The sequence below is a fragment of the Papilio machaon genome, chromosome 19 (genome assembly GCF_912999745.1).
Source record: "Papilio machaon chromosome 19, ilPapMach1.1, whole genome shotgun sequence".
Classification (NCBI taxonomy): Eukaryota; Metazoa; Arthropoda; class Insecta; order Lepidoptera; family Papilionidae; genus Papilio; species Papilio machaon.
Window position 1 is genome coordinate 4767803 of NC_060004.1, and position 26246 is coordinate 4794048.

Consider the following 26246-nt stretch of genomic DNA (forward strand, 5'->3'; position numbering starts at 1 on the left):
TGTCCCCCAATTTATTATTTTGACTATCACTAAACTGTGCGTTTCTATCCGTTTAAACTAGTTTTTGTACAAAATGTATGTATAAATGGCCAACTCTGTTTAATGTAATTTCAGCTTATAACTGGAGAACTTTGTTTTATCCAAGGTCTAATATGAAGTAGGCCACCAAATTACTGCCACACTCAAAACCTGATTACTAAGGATAAATTAATAAAATAAAAGGAGGCTACAGAGAACTAGAGGTTTCTTGTAAAATCTTCGTTAAAGTTATCCATTAACCAACATACGTGTCAATGCGTCAGAGTGTATGGGAAATTAGGTGAAATAAAAGTTATAATCATAATACTGTTTATATTTATTTATTAACATATAGTTGTGTGTGGGCGTGGCGGGGGGCGTGGCTTGCGGCGCGGGGGGCGGGGCGAGGCGAGCGCGCACATCACGCCAAGTAACTGTATGTGTCCTTCTCGCCCTCGGTACGCTCCAGATATTCCTTCTCGATTAATATGTCGATACATTTCTGTCAACAGGCAACACATTGAAAATCACATCGTTTAGTAAAAAAAAATACAATATTATTATCTTTTCGGCTATTGTAAAGAATAAATTAAACATACTGATTCTGAAGTTTAATGGAAATTTTAACAATATTTTACTTGAGATTTCAATACACAAGTCCGAGTGCAAAGCAGTTTTTCTATAACTGCAACACTACCAACGAAGGTGACTGTACCTCGTTAAGTGGAAACGTACCTTAATAACGGGCACTCGCGGCTTGAAGCGCGACGACAGCTGGTTGAGGACCTCGACCACGAGGTGTTGGTGCTTCAGCGTCTTACGGGTCTTCATTATCCTCACGATCGCAGCCTGACAAGAACAAAGGAATTAAAAAATAATCCATTGCCAAGATAACGCATATGAAATATTTGAACTTTTTTTTTTATTATATTGTCAAAGCTTCGTTGGACAAGAATTGACTTGCATTCTGTAGATCCTTGTTCTATCCTCGCTACGTAATAATTGGTTTTTCGAATTTTATATGTAGCTTTGGATAAAAAGTAACCTATGTTATTAACCAATTTTAAACCAAAACGGTTCAGCCGTTCTTGACATATAAATTTTATCAGATATTCTTTACGGTGAAGGAATTTTCCTTGTATTATGCAACCTGCACATATTTACGAAGAAATTCAAAGATTCAAAAATTGACCAGCACTGTGCCAGCGTGGACTATGGACTGTTCATCTATAATTCAGGGCAAGTAACAGATATAACCTAACGGCGATATTATATCTTGTAAATTTGTATCTCAAGGATACATACTTAAGAAGCGATTTCAACTAATGTTTATGCAAATTAACATCCAACAAGTAAAAAAAAACATAAAGTAAGACATGAAAAAAAAAATCAAGTAAACATAAAGTATGTCGAATTTTCATTACTTATTTCGTATTTTTGTTGAAAATTAACAGCGATTTTTTTACTCACACTACGTGATTATGTTAATTTAGTTTCCGGCCATTTTTATAATTTGATTATAAGAATTTTAGCTTAAATTACATTACAACCTTGGAACAGCGTAGAACATTACCGAGAATTCATTTTCAAAGTAAAAAACATTGTTATATAAATTTTACCAAACAGTATGTGAATGACGATATATCATTTCGGGAAAATTACAAAGAGTTTCGACTCACAATATACTAACAGTCGCACGCGACTTCGTCGGCGCAGAAAAAATTAAAATCGGTCCCAGCCGTTTCAGAGATTACCCGAAACAAGCGCGACCTCGAGGATAGACAGCAAGATAGATAAAAAAAAAATGTTATAAACAATGCAAATTACATCACGTTTGCAAAATAAGACATATGTTTTTATATCACATACAGAAGCCAATATTGTTACTATGTATGGATAATGAATTAGGGCCGCTAGCAGAGGCGTGGCAATCGCCGTTAGTTAAGTCGGTAAATATATAAAACTTATTTAGGCATAGACAATACTGAAAAGAAAAAAAAAAACAAGTCAAAAGTGCGACAAGCATCTTGTGACACTTTTTTGACAATGAATAGAGAGCTATCAGAGTTTAGTTTGACAAATGACAGATAACTTTGTCAGTCTATATAGTCGTCCCTCTAGTTCTTTTTGAAAAAAAAAAAAAAAAACATAGACAACAATATGTTTTTGTATAGTCCAATTCAATGCAAATTACAAATTATATTCATTCATCACTGTCTGACAATGTCATTTGTTGTCTATGGATTTAACTCGGTAAGTTTCAGTATTCAAATTGATGATACAAATATGTCTGTCTGTGTGCAGGCTGCAAGTGTACCTGTATGAGCATCTTCCTGTCCTCCTCGATGTGTTTGTGCGTAGCCTCCTGTTCCACCTTCAGCTCCGTCTTCAGCGGGATGTTGATGTTCACACGAAGCTTCTTGCTGCAACACAAGTATAATCGTGGGTTACCATTGACAAAACTCAACACCCCTGTTAAAGAATAGCAAAGAGTTTTTATACAACGAATATATTCAAACCAAATATCGAATGACATATTTTTATATAATTTATTTTTTCTATTGTTTACTTTTGATATATGTCAATTAAAAATATATAGTCTAAAATTGGATTCAAGACGAATAAGTTGTTTTCATTTTATAAATAGTTTCCACAACATCTGGCGACCCTGCCTACAGATTTTTTCAGTTTAAAGAAATGGCTGAGAAAATAGAACAAATAAAAAAGGTATGAATAAAAAGAAGACACTTAACCGAGTCCGAAAGTGTACTAGATTCATTATTGTGTTCTACGGAAAAAGATTTAAGCACAATATACCAAGTACATGCCAATTACAAGACGGTAAAAATATTTACGATCAGCTTATAAAATATGACTCCGAAATAAAAGAAATATTAATTGTGACCGAGCCGTTCAATGAAGAGAAATTTGAGAAAGAGTTACATGAGGGAGATAAATATTTTAATAAATGAAACTTGCTCGACGTAACGTACAGGTCACTCTCAGATGAATATGTCGGAGATCAGAAGCAAAAAGTAAATATGAAGTTGCCAACGCTGGAGAATGCATCAGATTTTTGTAATCTTGAGATTTTAGGCATTCAAGATCCGGCGCACGTACAACAAAACAGGAAAAAGAAGAAGTCCTGAACTATCTCGGTAGATATGGAGTTATATCTCTTAGAACTTTCTTCTTCTGATATTTTGTTTGCGTTTTATAAATGTTTATTTTGTGCATAATTTTATTGTAAAAGTTAGTGTCCATTTTGGTTTGAATATTGTGAGGAATTTCTTTTCGCGGTGTGGAGGATGTTAAAGAATAGCAAAGAGTTTTTATACAACGAATATATTCAAACCAAATGTCGAATGACATATTTTTATATAATTTATTTTTTCTATTGTTTACTTTTGATATATGTCAATTAAAAATATATAGTCTAAAATTGGATTCAAGACGAATAAGTTGTTTTCATTTTATAAATAGTTTCCACAACATCCCCCTTTACCATCCTTCAAGATTTACCGTCCCACCATTTGTATAAACAACCTTCATCTTTTGTCATCTTTTACCTCCATACCTTCATCATCATACCTCACCCAAAAACAACCTTCAATCTATTTCTACCCCTGAATTTTTTCAATCTTCAAACATCCCACACAAGACCACCCCTTTCCCGCCCTTTCATTTAAATCATCCCACACCTTATACTAATCTCATATTTTATTACCTACTTATATTTAGTATCAAGTACACTACGGGACTTTCTTTATATCAAATAAAGGTTATCACACACTGTTTAACTCCCGAGCAAGCGAGAATGACGTATCGTTTCGCCAACAAATTAATTTATCTTGTTCAATCTGCAACGTCGAGTCGTGTGGACGAGGAGTAACAAATGCGCGTTAACCTTAAAACGCCTACCAACTGCCACAAGAAAATCTATGAAATAGCATCAATACTTACTTCTTATAGCCTAGGTACAGGTCAATGACTGAGGACTCCGTCAGCTCGGACTCGTCGTCTTGACAAACGAGCAGTTTCGCTTTCAGCAGGATTTGTAGAACCTGTACAAAGAAATTATATATTAATAATACTCCGATGTACCTTTTCTTAATAACTTCACAAACAACTGTTTAAAGGAATAAAGGATATTGAAGTGGCAACACTGTACTCTTTGGTTTTGCTCTAGAATGTTGTAATTTATTTCTTGTATCTATTAATAAAAAGTACATTTCGCTGTATAAAACTCTGATTTTTTTCCACATCAAGAACAGAGAATCAGAGAAACATATCATCGGTTTCCGAGACCAAAAACTCCTGCAAAAAGTATATTGTTATCCCTCTCATTATATTTCATGAAACCGAAACGGTCTCAGAAACCAACATAGAGTACAACAACCAAAGAGCGTACGAGAAAAGAGAAATACATTAGATGGAAAAGACAGAGAGAGGAAGGAGGGGGTAGGGAGAGAGGAGGGGGGAGGGAGGGGGGGAGAGAGAGAGAAGGGGAGAGAGAGAGAAGATAGAGTCACTGAGGAGAAGGACAAAAACAGAGTATGTGTGTGACCTGTATGAGGAAGTCTCCCTTAATGCCGGTGTGCTGCTCGAGCTGGCGAACAGTCCATGTGGTGTTCTCATTGTACTGCAGCAGTACCGCCATCTGGAAAGTGCTCGCCTGCAGCGTGTACCTGCAACAACATTACAATAAAGATTCCAGTCTTAGACCCCTTTTCTACTAACTACACGAATGGACTGCTTCTTCAAAGTGCCGTCACCCGTTTCATAAGACGTCTACACTATTCCCAGACTTCTAATCTGGTATGAAGAGGGGTCTACCACATGCCCTGGTACCAGTCTTCCCTGCACTACTAATTGTTCCAATGATACATATTAAGGTGATGAAATGGCTGTTTAGTGTGGCATTTTAACGTTTTTTTTTCCATTAAGAGAAAAGCCACGTGACGTTTATTATAGTTTGTACCAAATCCATATTTGAAGCTGCGATTTCCATACTAATAGAATAGCGGCTACTGCTTATGTATTAGTCAAAGGAAATGTACAAAGCAGTGTTTAAATGCATATTTCTTTAACTGAATCCAATTTATAGGACCCTTATATGTTTATTTATATTGCTTTTATTTTGTAGTTTATTATATCAGCTAGAGACCTTCAATTTAAATCAAATTCTTCAGATTAAAAATTTCTTATTAATATTGTAAATGCGAATGTTTAAATGAATATTTTTTTGAAGTTATCTCCGGAATGGTTCAACAGATCTTGATGAAATTTGTCACAGATGTAGAACATAGTCTGGAAGAACACCTAGGCTACTTATTAGATTTTTTTTTTAATCTTGCAAAGACGGAGTCGCGGGCGACAGCAAGTGTCAATATACATTAATTATGTACCTGTTCTTGAAGCAGTTGGTGACAAGCTCGCCCTTGCTCATGTTATAGAGCCAGTTGAGCTTGCGGCCCGAATGTTGTGACGAGTAGAACGTCGTGAAACGATGCACAGAACGCTCCAACTATAAATACAATTTATTTATTAAATATCTGATATTTATTTCGTCACATAAAGTAAAAAAATAGCTTATGTTATCTCAGCATACGTAAGCTACTTTCTATTAAAAGACCCGTCAAAATCAGTCCAGTCGTTTTTAAGATTACTCGAAGCTAGCGTTGCCAGGCGTCCGGATAAAGCCTGACATAGGTAGGCTTTTTAATTGCGTGTCCGGCCAAAATAAACGGTTGTCCGGCTTTTGTTAGGCTTTTTACATTTCCCAAACCAGAGTGTATCTATTAATACTGAGACAAAATTCTAAATAATATAAGATGTCCGATTTTTCTACCCAAATGTCCGGCCAAAGTGACTAGTCTGTCCGGCTAGTAGGTTTGGCAACACTACCCGAAACACACCTGAACTTCCGAACAGTCAGGCAATCAAACATTTTAAACATTGATTTTTCGTAATAAATAACGTAAATAAATCATGTGAATGAAATAGTTTTTTTATATGTTATATACAGACACATCATTGTTTTTAAAGGTATAGGTAGACAAATATAAAAATAAGAATGGAGCATGTTTGAACATAAGTCAAATGTAAAGTCGAATAAACATGACGTAGAATTAGTAGAGTACATTTTATAATTAAATTTAATTTGAAATCCAATCTAAATTTCGGGAATTTTCTTGTTAAAATCTATAGTTTTTTAGCCTTTATTTGCCAGATAGAGGTCACATGTTTATTTGAAACGTATTTTCAATCAAATAGGCACAAAATACCACGGTCTTTAGCCTACCCAGTATAGAAATCAGTGACTTTCAGCCAGTATTATTTAAATAAAATGAAATATATATTACCTCAGTAGGGAGCTGGAAGGAGGAGGACTGCTGGAATGGCCAGGAGCCGGAGGAGAGCACCTGGATGCTGAAGTCGATGTGCAGCGGCTGTTCCGATGTATTCGCCATGTGCTTGCGGAAGTTCTCGTTCAGATCCTTCGATACGCCAATGTCCTGGAATATTCACATATTATTACTGTATTTGTTAAAGTAAACTGATTGTAATAATATTTAAAAAAAAAGTTTGCTTAGGAATTTTGATACTGAAACAAACTTTAGCATCTTTTTTTTTTGTGGAATGAAATTGATGGCAATTTATTTTTTAATTAGGTAATAATTAAAAAAAATGCTTTTTTCTTTTACAATATAATACGATGTTATTACTCACTTGGAACATTCTCTGCAGTTTGCTGGTGTATTCAAATCCGCAAGCTTGTTTCAATTTTGAGATCATTGATGCCTGAAAAAATAAAAAGTCTTAGTTATAAACTTTTAATGCTAACTGTGGCGTGACGTCATCGTACTAAGGTCCAATGTTAACGTGCTCGGGTACTAATATTTACCTCTGCGTCATCACTAGCAGACATGTGCTGTACAAGTCGTTTTGCCAACATTTTGCTGTAAAATTTCTGGAAGACGTCTTTGTCTTCTATATACTTGAATACAACCATCTGGAAATATATAACATTAATAAAAACACTTTGCAAATAAATATTATCAATGCCCACTAATCATCATCGGCTCAATATAAGTCCCCACTGAGGGGCTCGGAGCCTAGAAGTTAGGGGTGACTAGGCCATAGTCAACGCTGGCCAAGTGCGGGTTGACTTCACATATCATTGAATTTCTTCTCAGATATGTGCAGCATCACGATGTTTTCCTTCACCGTAAGAACATACGGATAAATGAACATATGTAAATCGAAAAACATATTGGTATATAGCAGGATTAGTACTCAGGACCTGCAGATTGCAGGTCAAGCTTAACACCTGAGCCACCGACACTCTTTAAATTATGTCCACAATAGGAACAGAAAAATCCTTGAATATAACTTAATGATTTAAAATTAAAAATACTATTAAATATGATGAAACTATAATTACAGTAATATTGAATTAGCAAAGGTACTAAAATTATGTATTAAATATTATTTTGTTCACTTTCCGTTATTTTCTGAGTCCAAAATCTCCATTTAAAACATGTTATCTCCGTTTTATCAAAGATAATGACAGGGATGACGATATGTTAATACAAAGATTTTCATCTCAGGAACCCAAGGTTAACATTAAGCAGACCAAAATAAAGCCAAATAGATAATGCAGATGTCTATGGGCAGCCGTCACTTCGCTATTTCGGCGAATTTAGGTGGCCAATTGCTCGGTTGAAAAATAACGAAACCTTGCCTAATGAGTATATTTATGTCGTAACATTACGAGTTGTTTATTTAAATACACACCACTTGATTGAGAGTATCCTCTAATTCAGCATCTTCTGGGTTTTTGCTGGACTTCTTGAGCAGCAGGTCGCAGTACTTGGCGAGCAGTTCCGGACTCTTGGAGGAAGAGTTGGCTGCCTTTGTCACCGCATTGCCTGCAAAATTATTGATATCGTATAAAAAATTGAACCAAAATTATTATTTTTTTTAAACATTATAAAACATAGACTAATTTTAAGTAATTCTATCTTCTTCTAGACTAAGTATGTAATTAAAAATGTTGAATTTAAAAAAAAAACACAGAAGTTTTACACAATTTTTTTTTCTCCGCTGCCAAAATGATTTCACAAAAGTGTATCGTTATCACTTTCATGAAAAAAAAAAAAAAAACAGACATAACAATGTTTTCATACACTTGTTTACACTGTGGAAACACACGGGAAATTTTACTTCAGTCACATTTAAACAAACAAAACACATTTTTACCTTAGAAAAAAATCCTGATTAACAATATATTGAATTTTTCTACAGTGTAAACGCACGGTTATACTCACTGTTAATAAATCTGCCGCAGGCCTTGTCCAGTGCAGCGACGAAGCCGGAGTCGTTGTTGAACGCGACCAGCACCAGCGCGTTGTACTTCTTGTGAACTTCAAGAATTGTCGATACGTAAACCTTCGGGTCCTGAAAGAAAATTTTAATTAATATTAGGTCCTTACATATGAAATTGGCGTTTTGTATGGGAGGAACAAAAAGTCGAATATTTTTTAATATAATATATTTAATTAATCAAAGTATAAACCATTATTTTCTATGCACTTTTGCCATCTCATAGGTAGTTCATTGATCCCTTTACTAAAAAACCAGTCGGACGGGAATCAATAAAATCTTTGAAGGCGATTTGGACTGCCCCATCGGAGTTGAATTTTTTCCCTTGCAAGAAGTTATCCAAATTTCAAAAAAAATGGTAATCTGTTGGAGCAAGGTCCGGGGAGTACGGAAGATGTCTTAGACTTTCCAATTGAAGCTCTTCTAATTTAGTAGCCGTCTGTTGCGCAGTGTGTGGTCTAGCGTTGTCGTGAAGCAGCAGTGGCGTGGAGCGATTGACCAGCCTAGGTTGTTTAGCCGCTAGCTTTTCCATCATGGTTTGCAATTGCTGACAATAGACATCAGCCGTAATAGTCTGGCCAGATTTGAGAAAACTGTAATGAACAATACCGGCACTAGTCCACCAAACGCTTAAAAGTAACTTTTTTGGGGTTAATTTATTCACCCTTCGAGTCACATCATACACATCATTCACCCTTCGAGTCGTTTCCGCAGCACTAGTGCCACGGCGGAACTCGTACTCGTAAATAATGCGATATTTTAAGTTTTCCATTTTGTAAAATGAGTGATGCAAACAGAAAAAAACAGAAGAAAAAAAACAAATGAATGACGGTCATCGAACCACAAATACATGAGTCTATAGCTGTACAAATTTGAATTTGGAATTCCTTACCAAAGAGGAGAAATTCGTGATTAAAGTGGCCGGTACGAAAAACGCCAATTTCATATGTAAGGACCTAATAATAACGCATATCTTATAAAACAAAGAAGACTTTTTAATGTTGGTTTCTGAGACCAAAATCTCGGTATAAAACATATCGTAATCCCTGTGATTATATCTTACAGTGGTAGACGCCAGCAACAACAACATCAGTTGCACGAATTGGCTCGCTCAGTGAAATACCACAACCACACAGAAGACAGGCGTCAAGTGGAAGTAATTCCGCGTACAGTCTGATAAGTGTGGTGCCGGAGGCTTAAATTTATTCCTCTTCCCTTCCCCTCCTTTTCTTATAACGAAAGGATGGGAAAGAGAGGTGGATTTGATGGAGGAAGAGATGCATAGGAAGGTTAAATATTCTCTTTTTGTGCGTCTCCTCCTTCATCGATTGCGAATGTCTATGGGCAGCGGTCGCATCGCCATTTCGGCGAACTCAGTTGGCCGCTTGCACGTTTGCCACATTGTAATTAAGAAAAAAACTTTGACAAAACACAGATGACAAAAAGTTTTAAAAGGAAATCCCGGTGTTAGAATACTACGGTTAGTTACAAATTCTTCTTTATTGTTTTTTTTTTTTATTATATAAAAATTAGAAGTATATAAGTAATACAATTGTATTGAATCATCAGTACCTACAGTAGAATACCTACAGGGTAACTTCTGGTCGCTTAGTTCGTTTGAAAATTACTTAAGTTAATCGAAATTATGTTATCAAAAAAAAAGTTTGATCCAAACATTTTTTTTCCTAATATACCAAAGGCACCAAACATCGCCATTGACAACAAATATTTATTGAATTTAGTGTGTGGACGTAAACGTGTGTGGAAACATGTGCATCTTTGTTACGTGTCTGTTCTTACATGATGCACGTGTCTCTGTTTACGTGAACACGTGCTTGGTAGTACTAACCACGTGTCTTTGTGCACGTGTCCACGTGCCTGTACTATCGGGGAAACTCACGGTATTCCATCTAAGGACAGTAGTTTGAACGTTTCGTAAGCACTGAGACATCACGGAGCTAATAATCAATAAAACGCAGCTTGTAAATGTGTACAAAAAATAACACTGCACAGAACACAATTTTAGGTGTTTTGGGGCGTAGCGGTATGCGTTAATCTTAGGCCACCAAGATATTTTAAGAGTGATATATGACTAATTGCTGTTTACTACAGTGACGTTGTTTACACAACTCACTGCCATCTAATTGGTTATTTTGTAAGAGGGTGGAAGTATGCCTCGTTGTAAGGAATAAGGCAGTTTTTCAAAGTGGAACACCGCGAATAGCCTTGACTGTACATACCGTGTGCGCGGTCTCGCCGCACTTGTCGATGGCCTGCAGACCCTGGACGTGGATATGCTGCTCTAGCAGCCGCCGCAGCTCACAAAGACCGTCCGGGATACGAGCCACCAGGCTGTACATACGCCCCAAGTCCGCGTTCTTATCCGCATCTAGTAGTTTCTGGTCACCATAAAACAAATCATACTGAGCAAAATAGCAACAAAACTGCAACATAGCAAATGTTGTGTATTGAGTGGTTACTTAATTTTTTTTTAACTAGGCGACAGCTATTTTTATCGCAGTTTTAGCTGCGCCAGTGGAAATGATACATAAATTGCTAGTAATAAAAGTCTACACAAAAAATCTAATTGACGTAGTCAGTTATGAAATAGTGCCTTAGTTAAAGTTTAGTTAACTACAAAAAAGTTGTAATTAACAATATAATTATTAAGTATTAAAAAAGGCCGCTGATAAATTCCATACTCCAGATAAATTGATATTCTATGAGCTGTGGTATTACCTGGAATTCAGCGTGGAATATTTCTAGATGCTTCTCTATGAGCACCCTATCGCAGGTCTTTGCGAGACGCTCGGCGGTCGTCTCATGCAGGTACACCTGCACTCGTCGCTGCTCCTCCTGCAGTCGCTGCTCCGCCTGCAAACAATCATATCTCGTAAAATAAAAACATCGAAAAAATTCTTAACAATACTTCATTTAATTAATTAACAAACGGCTTAAATCACGTGTGATCTTCCGGTAACGGCACCAACTAGTTTCGGACCCCCCCATTGTGCGAGACGCGGCGCGACCACGAAGTCCTCAGAATAAACACTCGCCCTGAAGATGGACTCGCCCCGACGGGTCCGAAACTAGTCGGTGCCGTCACCGAACTATCACACGTGAGTTAAGCCGTTTCTTAATTAAATAATTATTGTTTACTCAGGAAAGTTTAAACAATTTAAATACTTCATTTAGATATTAAAAAAACTGCAGCTACTAATAATGATAATTTTTTTTAGATCACTAAGTAATTAAGGCTAATCGTATATTTTTGAGAAATCTTAGCTAATTAGCTGACACTTGAGGCTAGCGCCACCTACTTAGAGCTTTTAATTTGTATACTCATTGACGAGCATATCATATATTACCTTGATCATGTATTCAGTGACAGGACTATTCCTCAGAAAGTCAGTACTCTCTCGGGTGTAGAAGCGCTCTGTGTCCTCGAGGAAGACAGCCTCGAAGGTATCCTTGTATATGGCCAGGTTCTGACCGCGTGCACTTGGGTCCTCCTCGTTCAACCCTAGCGCTACGTAACAGTTGATTACCTAGAAAATAGTTATTATTATTTTGTATCTTGTAAGCCATCTATACCATCTATACCATCAAGGTTACGACGATTATTTATAAAAAAGGCCATCATATCTTATATTTCTTTGTACTTTCGAATCATTGCAGTAATTTACTTTTTACAATTCTTAGCGTAAAAGTTTTTTTTTTTAATTTTTTGTCCGCTCAAATTGAATTGCTCTTTCTCAAACTTTTAGTAGATAATATTTGTATTTTTACAGTTACCTTTAAATACAATGCAAGTAAAAATAATTTAATAAGTATTTACTGTATACTATACAGTCGCGTGCGATTGTGTCCGCGCGGAATTTAGAAAAAACTTAGTAAGTAGCTGAGATTTGTGTTTAACCAATGTGTTACATCTGTGCTAAATTTCATCAGGAACCGTTGAACCGTTCCGGAGATACCTTCTAACAAACATCCATCCAAACTTTCGCTTTTATAACATTAGTAATATTCTATGTGATATTAAATAACATTATTAAAAAGTGATTACTTTAATAGTTTGAACAATGAACGTCTTTAACCATACAGCTAGAACTCACTTACCCCAGACACAAGTCTAGTATTAATAGTTTCTCCGTTGCGTTCTCTCTCGATGAGTTTGAGCACAGCGTTGGTGACCTGCTTGTTGAGGCACTTGAACAGATGATCGCGCCACGTCACCAAAGCCAGCTGATAGATCTCGTAGATACCCTGAAATTATAACGCATTTGGTATAAAATTAAATATATACTATAGACAGTAAAAGAAAATAAATTATCAACAATTTTTTTACATGTCATGATTTTTTTGAATTCCATTAGTTAGATGCCCAATCTGACACATCTCTATAAATAAAATATTTATAAGTTTGTCTTCTATATTTTCCTATATCTTTGGACGATTTTGCAAATGGAGGCGACTTAAAAATTTAAATAAAACATTATTCTTCGTGCATATTGTACCTTTCGTCCCTCTTCGCATTCGCGCTTAACCCAATGCCTGTTGAGATAGGAACAGACTCCATTGAGTACCCGGGACGAGAACTGGTACTCCTCCCATTGCTTAGTATAGAACGCCAGGACGTCCTCGTCCATGAGATCAGCTCCATTCTGCAAAATTTAAATAGTATGCAACAAGTTAGTGAACAGTTGTCAGATGTCGAAAACAATATTGTTTTATCTCTCACTCTCTAAGAAAAAAAGAGATTGTTCAAAAGGTTTTTTAAAGGACACTTAAAAAGGATTTAAACATTCTTACTCAAAGCGACTTCAGCCACTTGTGACTACTATTTCATGGTTCATACATTGCTCATAGAAATATAGAAGTTAAAGTCGCGCGGCGATTCTCATTAGTTTAAAAGGGTATTATACCTTAGTAAAACATTAAATTACCTGCAGTAAATTGATAAGATAAAGTCTCAAGAATTCCCGCAACCTCTTGTAGAGTTCGAGGCCGACAAATTGAGCGCCGCCTTGCACTTGCTGTAATCAAAATATCAGAACATATAAATACAGTTGTGGACATTTATTTCCTACCCATTCAGGTGAAATGCCTTTTAACGCTCTCTGCATTTAGGTCGAAAAGTTGTCATAGCAACATTATATTAGAGCTCTTATGCTTCGCGGCTACTAGTGTTTTTAACAAATATAAGTTACCTGTTTTCTGTTACTAGTGTGAACTCCGCGCGAGCCGTAGTTATTGCTGCCACTGTTCCTGCCAGACGAAGTGCTGCCGCTCTGCTGATGCACTGACGTACAATAATTATACACGTGTCTGTGATCGCTGAGGAAATACTATCCAAATTCGATATTTGAAAAGCGCTATAGAGAGAATACTTTGAAACAGTCTAATATAACACACATAGCACCTTCCTACTTATTCACACACTTATCAATTTACATTTACGAATACAACACAAAGTTGATAATCATATAGAAAATTGTTAAATCTGTTGAAAAGAAATAAATAATTAAAAAAAAATAACATCGAGTAAATCGATAGGTCCTATGTATAAGGGCCAAAGTAACAAATTGATTATTTTTACTTTTTTATGTTAAAAGCTACGTCTTAGCCTAGTTAACAACATGCACTAAACACAAATACACATGTGTAAATGTGTTTTTTTTTTGCTAAAGTAAAATGCTTCATCTTTTCCTATATGGTTGAAACTTTGAGAGCCTCTCCTGTAACGTTGCTATTCGCCCTTATTCGTAGGAGCCTACATATGAAACATTTATGTAGCGGCTCGTGTATGCGCATAATATAAAAAATATAGAAAAGGAAAGAAAGAAAAGGCCGTGTGATTGAAATAGCTAAAATGTATGATACATAAAATGTATGTATCTATCTATTACTTATTTTTTTAAACTCATTAACTATGTAAAATACAAGTGTGGGAATACAGAAGTCATAAACATTTTAATTAAAAAGGATACGTATACAAGTAGATATATCTGTTTTTCACGATCACTTCTCTATTGTACACTTGCCAGATGCCTTGTCTTAGGTCACCCCATATCTGAAAATTTAATAATTTCGATTACTATTTGAGATAATTTGAAACAAATTTTCAATTTTCTTCATATTTATTCTGTAAGTAGCTATCCCACGCGCCTCCTGCCGCACGAAATTAAAAAAAACTTTATTAGTAGCTTATGTGTTCTTCCAAACTATGTTCTATATTATGCCAAATTTCAGCGAGATACTTTTTAACAATCATCCATCCATCCGTCTAAACATTCGCAATTTATAACATTAGTAAGAAGTAAGATTTTAACAAAGATTAAGGTAAAATATTTTTTATCGTATGTATTTTTAATAGTAAATATTAATTAGATATTAAGGTCAAAGGGCGTATATTAACATGTCTACGCATTAGGTACAAGTTATCAACTCGGGGAAATTCTTCATAATTAATACAAAACTCGTATCATTTTAAGATTGTGAATCGTACAGTAAGTGTACGTAAATAAAATAACGGCATATTTCTGCAAACCTACGTAGCTAAATAATGTGTTCATAATTTTACGGTCATATCTCGCCCACCTTCTTAAATGAATGAACAAATCTATACTAATATTATAAAGAGGATAGGTTTCATTGTTTGCATTGAATACCCTTCGAAATTACTGAACCGATTTGAATTTTTTTTTTTTTCACCATTTAGAAAGTACACTATACCGGATGACGTAGGCAGTATTTTATTAGATTTTTGTTTAATTCCGCACGAAGGACGTCGAGGGTAATTGCTAGTGTTTTATAATTAACTAGCTTTTACCCGCGACTCCGTCCGCGCGGAATAAAAAATAGAAAACGGGGTAAAAATTATCCAGCCCACCAATTTTCAATCAAATCGATTCAGCCGTTCTTGAGTTATAAATAGTGTAACTAACACGACTTTCTTTTATATATAATTAATATAATTTTTCGATCTTTGACCTAATACTAGACGAAATAGTCCAGTCATTTAAGCTTAAATTAGGTAAGAATCTCGCCCACGGACCTGCTCGGTTGTCCGAGTGGGCGGAGAGGTGAACTCCGACGTGGCGCGTCCCCGGGTGGTGGATAGGGGAACGCCCCGGCCTTCTGCCGGGGTAGGGCTTCGGCCCCGCGAACCAAACACTGGTAGGTTAGCTAGGGTAAGCTAGGTTAAGTAGGTTAAGTAGGTTAGGCTGCGGGTCCCTTGTGGGCCCGCAGAAGAGAGGGCGGCGCTCGCCCCAAGGCGAGCGTCTATTAGGTTAAGTTAGGTTAGGCGGGCCCCATGCGAGCCCGCACATTAGGTTAGGCTGCGGGCCCCTTGTGAGCCCGCAGAAAAGAGGGCGGCGCTCGCCGTAAGGCGAGCGTCTATTAGATTAATTAGTTATGTAAGTTAGGTTAGGGTGCGGGCCCACTTGTGGGTCCGTACAAGAGAGGGCGGCGTCTCGCCGCAAGGCGAGCGCCTTTTAGGTTTAGATTAGAGTAGGCTAGGTTAAGTTAGTTAAGGTAGGTTAGGGTGCGGGCCCACTTGTGGGTCCGTACATGAGAGGGCGGCGAACCCGAGCTGAGTAACTGCCCTTTTCAGGGCAGCGAAAGGTGAGGGTGAGCCTTGAGTGTGGTGGGTGGCGCGGCCCACTAGGGTCGCGGCCGTCGGTCGGGACGTGGGAGCACGACCTCGGTAGCACTCTGCTTGCAGAGCTGTTATGCGATGGCGTGTGATCCTGCGTCCCAGCGCGTAATCCCGGTGGCTTCACTGGGACCGCGGGCCCCTGTCTTGATCAAGACGGGGGCCAAGAGGTGGGTCTCTATAAACCCTGGCGACACCAGCGGGGGAGGCGGGGATTCCGAACCTGCATTGCACGGTGTCGTCTTGAGGAGCGCCTAAGGGCGCAGAGAGGGCCCCTCCCGGGGCGGTCAGTGGGGCGTCGCGGTGGCAAGCTCACGCGATCCCGTGGCGCCCCACAGTATGGCCATGAGGGAACAAGGAGGTTTAGTGGGTATGCTCCCATTCGGGGAGAGAATCTCACATAACTCGCGTGTCTTCCCCGAGGCACGGAGTATGCATTAAGCATTCCTCCTTGTATAAAAAAAAAAAAAAAAAAAAAGGTAAGAATCTCGGAATTCGAGATACCCAGCTGTAAGTCTGTAAATACTTGTATATTGACACCCTAAAAGTTGTCTCAAAACCTACATATGGTAGGGTGTAAGCAACTATTAAATTTCAAGGTCAAAGGTCACAAAAATCGGTTTCTCGCGCTTTTTTGGAAATATCTCATTTCCTATGGGTTTTTTGCTATTTGTATTTCTTATCAATATTGTAGAATACAAAATTCTCTACAAATTTTGTTTAAAATTTTTTTTTATACGGTGAACCATTTTCGAGATAGATGGCGGAGAGCGCGCGGTCACAGCATCACTTCAGCCTCCGGTCGAAAACGCGCCATATAGTTGATGAACTATCAATAAATCAATTATTATAAATATTTGTCGAATTAATTAATTACTGACAAATTTGGATGAACTAGCTGCAGCATTTGAGGAAGAAAATTGTTCGGCCCAGAAATTATTAGAGTGGAACTCAAACCTTATTGGCAGTCTATAATGCTCCGAAATCTGTGAAAAGTCTCGATTATCTTCGTTACATGCATTACGTCAAGTCTACAAAACTTAATAAACCTGTGCAGCTTTCAAATATTCCACCAACAAGTGCAGCTGCTCATCAACATTTCAACCGTGTATATTATTAAGTTCAAACTTGGTTAGGACATGATTTGGAACCCCAGGTATGGGGTTGGGCAATGCGAAACGATTTTGTGGAGCCTATCATGACAATTTTACCACCTGCTCCAGAAGATTTGCTAAATACAATTTTCTGCAACTGCAAGAGTGGTTGTGGTTCGCAATGCGGATGCAGGAAAGCGGGCTTGCAATGCTCTTTAACTTGTGGCCAATGTAATGGGCAAGCTTGTCTCAATGCTCTACGATATCAGAGCGACATTAACGAAGATGGAACCTTTGACCCAGAAATCATGGAAGAACTTGATACAAATGTCGTTGAAGACGATAATGAAGACCAGTTTGAAATTTACCAGCAGCCAGAAGACGACGATGAAGAGGAAGAAGATGATAAAAATTATAAATTGTAGTTTTTGTACCCTTTTTTTTTACTTTCAATAAAAATTAATGTATTCAATGATATTTTCTAATAAAAAGATTAATTCATAATTATTTGTTTTTTTCATCATGTAAGAAGTTGTTAATATTAATTAGGTTAAAATTCAAATATAATTCCTATATTTTCATTAACAATTCTGCAATTACATGGGCCGGTAAGTGTTGTTAAATAAATTAATACTGAATAAAAAGTGGATAAGTTAGGAAAAAAATGATAAAGTATAATATAATAGGTAAAAAAAAATTACAAATATTTATAATCATTGATTTAGCGATAGTTCATCAACTATATGGCGCGTTTTCGACCGGAGGCTGAAGTGATGCTGTGACTGCGCGCTCTCCGCCCTCTATCTCGAAAACGATTCACCGTATAAAAAAAAAATTTAAACAAAATTTGTAGAGAATTTTGTATTCTACAATATTGAAAAGAAATACAAATAGCAAAAAACCCATAGGAAATGAGATATTTCCAAAAAAAGCGCGAGAAACCGATTTTTGTGACCTTTGACCTTAAAATTTAATAGTTGCTTACACCCTACCATATGTAGGTTTTGAGACAACTTTTAGGGTGTCAATATACAAGTATTTACAGACTTACAGCTGGGTATCTCGAATTCCGAGGTGAACTTACTAAAATGACTGGACTAAAACGTATTTGTTTATAACAAACAAATATTGCAAAACGAAACGCATCTGTCAAAATCTTAATTATAAGCTGTCAGTTGTCTGTCTGAAAAATATAATTGATGCTTCAATAAATATATCAAAGATGGAGAGCCAAATCAATTGAGTTTTATTGAAAATCAAAAATAATCCATTTGCATTTCTCAGTATTAATAGATATGAAATAGAAAAATCAAATTACGCAAGACATATCAAATTATAACATAAAAACCATGTACGGTACAATAACAATGTAAGCTTTCTTAAATTATGACCAATTTAGATCCAACACTATGATTCATAAGGAAGTTTAAAAATAGCAACAGTAACGGGGGCGATTTAAAAAAAATCGTGAAGATGGTATTGAAAAATATATCTGGCACATTGCCAAGTGCAATAAAAAGTATTAAAAATTGCACGCACAAAACGCTATTAATAAATATAAAACAGCTACAAATATCAATCTGGAGACAAAGTGACATCGAAGAAGCAAACAAATGAAATCGCCCAGTTGATACATAGCTGGTACAATTTGCATTGCACCTAACAATTCTCCCACACAGAACACATGCCTCAATTGAAAGTAATTCTGTGTGCAGTCTGATGATTTTAGTCCCTTTTTCCCTTCCTAGCCTTTTCTCATAAGGAAAGGATGGGAAGGAGAAGTGTATTTAACGGAGAAGACGCATAGGAAGGTGGAATGTCCTTTATCTGTCGTTCCTAAGTATTAATTTGATATTCATGCTGGTAACACAGAGATTTAGACAAAAATACAATTTCGCGTAATTCAGTCACACTTTTAACAATTCTTTTAAATCCATATATACTCACTTTTTGTCATATTCTAGGATTTATTATTAACCCAGGAAGCACGTGGCAGTGGTTAAGCATCCTAAACGCTAACTCCCGGTTCTTAATTATACCAGCGTTGTGAAGTTATTTTAGACTATAATTTTCAAGTACTGACTTCAAGTACGCAATTGTTATAAATATCAATTTCTGCGCGGTTTCCACTGTTTGTCAAACTCACGGTCCCCAATTTACATAGAACTGTAATGAAATGTGTGCTTCATCTACTTCACTTAACGTAATCTTTTCTAAAATATTGAAAATCAGACAGAAATACTTTACGGTACAATGTTAGCATATGGTTAAAAAATTATAATATTTAAAATATAAATTAATAATGCGTCTTACGAAACGAATACATAATGAAATCTAAGTCTAATATTTATCGTCAATGTCCCAATAATTTTGAAATTCAGTACGTTGATGCAAAGAGGCGTAGTGTTCATTATTTTTAATAGAATGGTTCGAATAAAAATTGTTTGATTGATTCCATTTAAGGTAATTTTTTCAATTAAAATGTAATATTTGATATGTATTACGAGTGAAAGAGATAGACAGATATGAAATAATTGTTTGTTTCGACTGTTACGCGCATGTGCTTCGGTAACTTTGGACAAAAATCGTTATATCGCTATTAAAGCACTTGGTATGTCCGTGAAAATATGAAACGAATGACGTAGACTGTTGGGAGTGAATCTTACTCTCATATAACTTGAATGATGCGATAAAAATTACTACACTACACTACTACTATATAGTTATACTAAACGTTGAGGTCAAAACCACAGCTGACGAAAAGTGTTACGAAGTTTTTTGAGCCGAGAAAACAAACAGATAAATAAATTTGTTTATATTTTTTTTTTCAAAATAATGGGAGGGGATAACATGTTCTTTATAAAAAATACAGACGAATTTATAATCTCCTTCTTTTTAAAGTCGGCTAAGTGTTTCGACCGACACGGATTGAAACTATGGGCCTAGCACGAATATATGTGGCAATCATCTTCGTATCGGCATCTTCAATTCTGTCTAGATTAGTATAAGATTTTTGGGGTACTTGACAGGGGGCGCTGTACAAAATTTTAACACACATTTTGTTGATAACGATTGTCACAAATATTCGGTAATGTTCGCAATCAAGTGTTTTCTTACGAAACAATTACGCGAACAATCAAGAAAGTCAAAAATTGCAAACTTTGAAGAGAATAATTAAGGATAGGATTGGAGCAGATAAGTAAAAATAAGATTTATCCATTAGAAGAGAACTATTTTCCGTTAGTGGAGAAGGTTCTTTTGGTCGAATAGAACTATTTGAAACAGTTGCAAAATCTCGTTGCGCATTGTATAATAATGATGAAAATGTCATTACAAAATGCAATCAATAATCGAGGTTAAATTGTAACTAAACCGTTTGTTTAATTGCTGAATTGAATCGCAAACCGAAGTCATCAGAACGTCACCTTCCCACTCAGATGTAAATATTTATAAGATGACGTCATGCTGACCTACTTCTCTAATCAATAAAATATTTCTAAGTTACACTTTATACTATTTGCAGCGCAATGAACATCTGTCAATATTTTGCCAAAAAATGACGATAAAGCTATAGAAATCGGAGACTTTACTGAGGAATAGGGTATTTGATACTCATTCTTATTTCGTCACGGAAAAAGTCAATATTTTATCACTACTGTTGCAGGCAGAGAAAAACAACTTAGAAAAAGATGTTAAGTAAATATATGGCGGTATAAATCTAAGTTAAAACTGGAGAAGGTTTGTCAAGACCGAAGTAAATGCCTCTTGTCTAAAATGCTCAGCCTAACTTCCTGCAGTAGTCTTTTAATAGACTTAAAAAAAACTTAAAAAAAAACAATTTATTTAAATTGGCAGACCGGATATTTTTATCTACAGACTTCTAAGCGGAAACGTAATGTTATTAAAATTAAATCACTAGTTACAATAACATTTATGCATGTTTATAACACGAGGAAACCTTAGCGGGGAGGTCAACGCCAAATACGAGGCATAGACACGAAGTAAACAAGGATTTAAATCGTTCACGATTGAATATGCGTTTTGTATATAATAGTGGTTTTGTGACGTCATTAGGAAATATCATATGAGGCAGTCTATTTATAAGTTGTGAAAAGAAAAGAACAAGAAAACAGTAAAATTTGCATAGAAACAAAGAGCTTTAAAAAAATCCAAAGCATCTTTTGTTGTTGATCTAAGTTTTAACAACGTTAAAGCAACAGAAGAAGCTATGATTTAGTGGGTTTTGACTGCTGTAACTCCTGTATTTATACATATTGTTATCTCTCACCTTTGAAAAAATAGAGACAACAATGTCACGGCAGTCGAACCGTTGTTAAAAAATCTTACAAGAAAGATGTCGGGAGGGACAGTTCATACAGAGAAATCTATCTCTTGTTGAAACGAACAGTTATTAAGCAAAATTTTGCGATTAAAACAAATCAGCCGTTATATAAATACGTTCATACGCCAAGTACATTAAAGGCAAGTATAGAACCGGTTAAAGGGATCAGGTCATATATGTAAGGTAGTGACGCGCCACCCACATTGGATGACGAGTCTCCGATGCAAAAACGTAACTTAAAACTGTCTTTGTAATTAACTATAACTAGCTGTGATTTGTGGTTTCATCCATCTTGCTGTTTGATGTCAACCTCAGGTTCGAGATGTTAGAAACAAATAGGAGATTGGCCATCATAATTCAGGGGTGTACGGGAGATCTTCCATGCACCTCTCGTGCATTCGAAATTCAGACAAAAGAAGAATGTTTGTACTAACAGCTGATTTGTTTAGCAACACACAAACTAAACTAATCACTATACTTGATGATGTAACTTACTATATAAATATAAATGAGTAATTGAGCACTATACTTGATATAAATGAGTTTATTACTTCCAAATGTGAGATGTTCCGAAATACATTGCTTTTTTCTCCTCTCACATTATTTTTGATGTTAGAGCTTTAAAGTTATTTGCCTATTTCGATGTTTAACATAATCAGAAAGAGTATTATCGAAATAATTTCATCGACAGTACAGTCGAGATATCGATCTCAGTTAATGATTGAACTTTACTATTAGCTACTCAAATTTAATTAAGCAAAAGCTTAGCATTATATTATGCATATTAATTATACCAGAACTAATCTATACGGGGTCAGAAACCGAAGAACATGAATAAAAGTTTACAGTTACATCGATTAGCGACATAAGAGTGAAACTTTTGTCACAATGAAGGTATTCACTATACTAAAACTAGTAACGATTTGCGGCGTATTTTTTAAGTTTAACGTATGTTAACGCATCTATTTACATACTGATTGAAGTTGACGGACATGTAAAATGTAATTTTATTTTTCAAATAGTACTTTGCCACGCGCGGTTACATAAGTATTAAGCACGAAAAAATGCCTTTAACTGACCTCTCTGATTATCTTCGGGGAAGAATAATAACCATATAAAACCTCACTTTCCGAATTGACTTATTTATGAATGAATGAAAATAGTTCCGCAGTCGAACAAAACCACATATCTCTGTAAACGTCTGAGAAAGAGAACCTTCTAACAGACAAGTTAGAAAACGAAAAAAACTAACGCTACTTTTGTTACGAAAACGAATATTGAACGCTAAATAAAAGCGGTTTAAGGACATGCGAAATAACGTTACATGACTGAGTAGCGTGAATATAAAAGAGCTATTGTAAAACAACCAGGTCGAAACGAAACAATAACGCGTCTCGGCTGGTGAGAGAAAAAAAACTCATATTTCTAGTATAGTTAGCTAATATGTTACAGATATATTACATTGTTATACTTTTATAAAAACATCTACATATTAGGTGTACACATTAACCTAAAGCTGAAGTGATTTAAAAGATAAATTTCAGGAATTCATCTGATTTCAAACTAATCTTTTCGTATTCGTTAAATGCGAATGTTTGGATGGATGGATGGATGTTTGTTAGAACATATCTCCAGAATGGCTGCATGGATCCTAATGAAATTTGGCATAGAACATAGTCTGGAAAAACACATAGGCTACTAATTAAGTTTTTTTTTTTAAATTGCGTGCGGGCGGAGTGGCAGGCGACACCTAGTACTTAATTAAAATACATAATAATGAAAGAGGAATTACTTTTGAGTCATATAAATTGTAATAAATTCCTTGTAATTCATCAATAGTACTTTAGTTAGGTACTTAGTACAAACATCAATTTTTCTTCACAATGTTGCTTTTTATTATTACAAGAAAACAGTAATTAGCAGCATTCTTAACTTATAAATATTAGTTAAAACTTGAACAGTTGGAGACAATAAATATTCTGCAATTATCTCAAAACAATATTGTGGAATGTTAAAAAAACCATAATTTTTTTGTGTATTAGTACTTCTTTTGAACACATTCAATTGTTTAATGATTACTCAAAAATCCCTTTACCTTATCTATTACTCTACTTAAATCTACACTTAAGGACCATTGGGACCATTAAATAGCTAATAATAAATATATTACCACCAGAAATGAAAAGAGTTACATCTTCTGGGACCATAATATCACCATGTAACTTTTTTCATCAGTCTGGTTCATATGTAAAGCAGTTAGACAATTAGTAAGACAATAATATAATAATTGAATCATACCTGGTCTAAGTCAATTTGCCGCAAAGGCATCTGTGGCCGTGTTAATGCTGTTGCATTAGAATTGTTTGAACTCATCCTTTTCTTAGCACTTGTTCATATATAGGAAACAAACAAATTGCACTAAAGCCCACCACAATTCATACACAAGTATAAAAAATATAACTAGTCACAAAACGGAGATCACAGTTGCATGTTATTTAAAATAACATAATTCATATTAATTTTTCATAAACTGGTTACGACACGGTCTGCTTGATTTCTGATCTTGCAAGCTCTGCAATGTAAAAAAAAAAACATTTATAGTATCCCGCCTTTCATTTGACATGTCGGGAACAATAGTCAAACATCATGTCTAGTTATAATTCTAAAGAGGTTAGTCCATCTAATAGATGTCCAAGTATTGCCATTGTGAAAAATTTAATGAAACATATTTTTTAAACTAAATATCTTATAAACATATAAAAACAAATACTTGTATTATAATTAACTTAGGTATGACAACTATTGAATGTGGATGGCTATAAAGGTAGAGGAAGATCAAAGAAAGTATGGATAGATTGTGTGAAAGAGGATATGCAAAAGAAGGGGGTAAATTCATATATGACAGCTCATAGAGATGTATGGAGGAGTAGTACATACTGTGCTGACCCTCCATAGGGATAAGGGCAGGTTGATGATTAGGTATAACAACTTACGGCTCTATTTGTCTAGATGGACTAACCCTTCTTAAGAAAACCAAATACTTATAATATACAACAGATGCATAATTAAAAATCCTTTTTTTTTTTTCAATTTGGAATTGAAAAAAAAAAAGGATTTTTGAAGAAAGCAACCACACATTAGTTATCAATATTACAAAAATTTTATTTTACTATATGTAAAAATTGATACAAAAACATATTTAATGAATGAATAATGAAAAAACCGAATAATATAGTTTTTATATGGAGATTTAGTTTTTTAGAAAGTTTATGTATTTATTTGGAACAGTATTTTAGCATTATAGTATAACACACCAGTGCTCAATAAATTGGCACAATTTAGCATTTCATAACTCAAAAGGCATATATTAAAACAGAGAATATAAAAATCTTCAATCAGCTTTTATTATTTCACTTTCTAATGTGTGCAATGAAATTAGTTGCATATATTTCCACAATATGGTGAGGTTAATTTATATTCCTGAACAGGCTATACATACAATTGAAACATATACCTATGACCATTTTTATGATGAGTTCTCACTGTTAAAACATCTGTATTAAAAATAAACATAGAAAATATATTTTGAAAGTGTGTCAACAGTGGAAGCCTAGGGTTATGAAGATAAACAACATTTAAAAATTGCTCTGTTGTCTTCTTCAAAAGAATTTGGTAATTAACAACATCAGTTAGTGGTAAGTAATATTCCACAACACATAGTGATCTGAGTATGTAATGATTTATTTCCTAGATGTTATTTATAATAATTTATTGTATATTTGAAATAATATTTTCGAATACATTTTGGTAAATAAATGGAATGGAATGTGGAAAACATTTTATATGGTTTATTAACAATTCTATAAAAACTAAATTAATAAGCATCGTTGTTTACGATACGGAAAACAAAACCAGCTGAACAGGATTACGAAAGTAGTCTAGCGTAAACTACTTTATTAATCTATGTTTAATTATAATGTTTTTAAATTATCCAATTTACTTTTACTATAAACATATTTATTGAAGAAAAAAACGAAGAATATTTTATGCGATTATCGAACAAAGTTTGTCTATAAAAGTAAAAGTGTTTTACGAATAACAAAGGAATCGAGATTTCACAACCAACAAGGGCAAACGAAAACATGTTTTATCAACTTCCTGACAAATCTGGTACGAACCTTTCTTCTCGATTTCTTCCACAACGCTATATGGCACTATATTGAAAACTACAAATCTAAAACACGATTTGTTTTAAATAAATTGCCGTATCCTACACTTTCTTTCAAAAAATCAGAGGTACTATTAAAATGTACATCACCTGAATTTATCTGTCAAATTGCAAACGAATACGACAAAATAAAAAATACCATAGCAGCTGCTTACAGATCGAAGAAGACTTGTACTATTTAAATCTGCAAAATTATACTTACGTAGCGAGCACCGTTTTACACTGTCATCGACCACATTTCACTTTGAGATATAGCACGACACATCAAATTATTAGATTCCTAACACTTTTATACAATAACAGTTGATATTTTTGCAAAATAAAGATTCATTACTGCTAAATGAAGTAACAATAGGCCTTGTTTCTATAAACCATTCCACGCACTTGTATCGTCGATGAAAAAAGAAAATATACATACATACAACATATAATTAAATTGACGACACAAGAGCAAGACGTGTCTATGACTTACGTCGATAGTGTTGCAAGTGTTGTAGCTTGAAAAAATAGATTCTGAAG

The 26246-nt window shown here is 35.2% G+C and overlaps 1 protein-coding gene across 1 annotated transcript; it reads right to left on the reverse strand.

Moving 5' to 3' along the window:
• Positions 1 to 389: 389 nt before the first annotated feature.
• Positions 390 to 26160, reverse strand: LOC106715294 (cullin-1). The gene is made up of 21 exons (XM_045682394.1): positions 25930 to 26160; positions 23798 to 24071; positions 14397 to 14479; positions 13617 to 13734; positions 13353 to 13442; positions 12924 to 13070; positions 12526 to 12672; positions 11775 to 11954; positions 11146 to 11280; positions 10647 to 10805; positions 8352 to 8481; positions 7819 to 7952; positions 6926 to 7033; positions 6751 to 6822; positions 6384 to 6536; positions 5427 to 5545; positions 4586 to 4706; positions 3982 to 4082; positions 2336 to 2441; positions 754 to 867; positions 390 to 520 (listed from the first exon to the last, which is right to left on the reverse strand). Exons 2-21 carry the CDS (start codon positions 23870 to 23872, stop codon positions 440 to 442), a joined length of 2373 nt encoding a protein of 790 aa, XP_045538350.1. The 5' UTR covers positions 23873 to 24071; positions 25930 to 26160; the 3' UTR covers positions 390 to 439.
• Between the last annotated feature and the right edge of the window lie 86 nt (positions 26161 to 26246).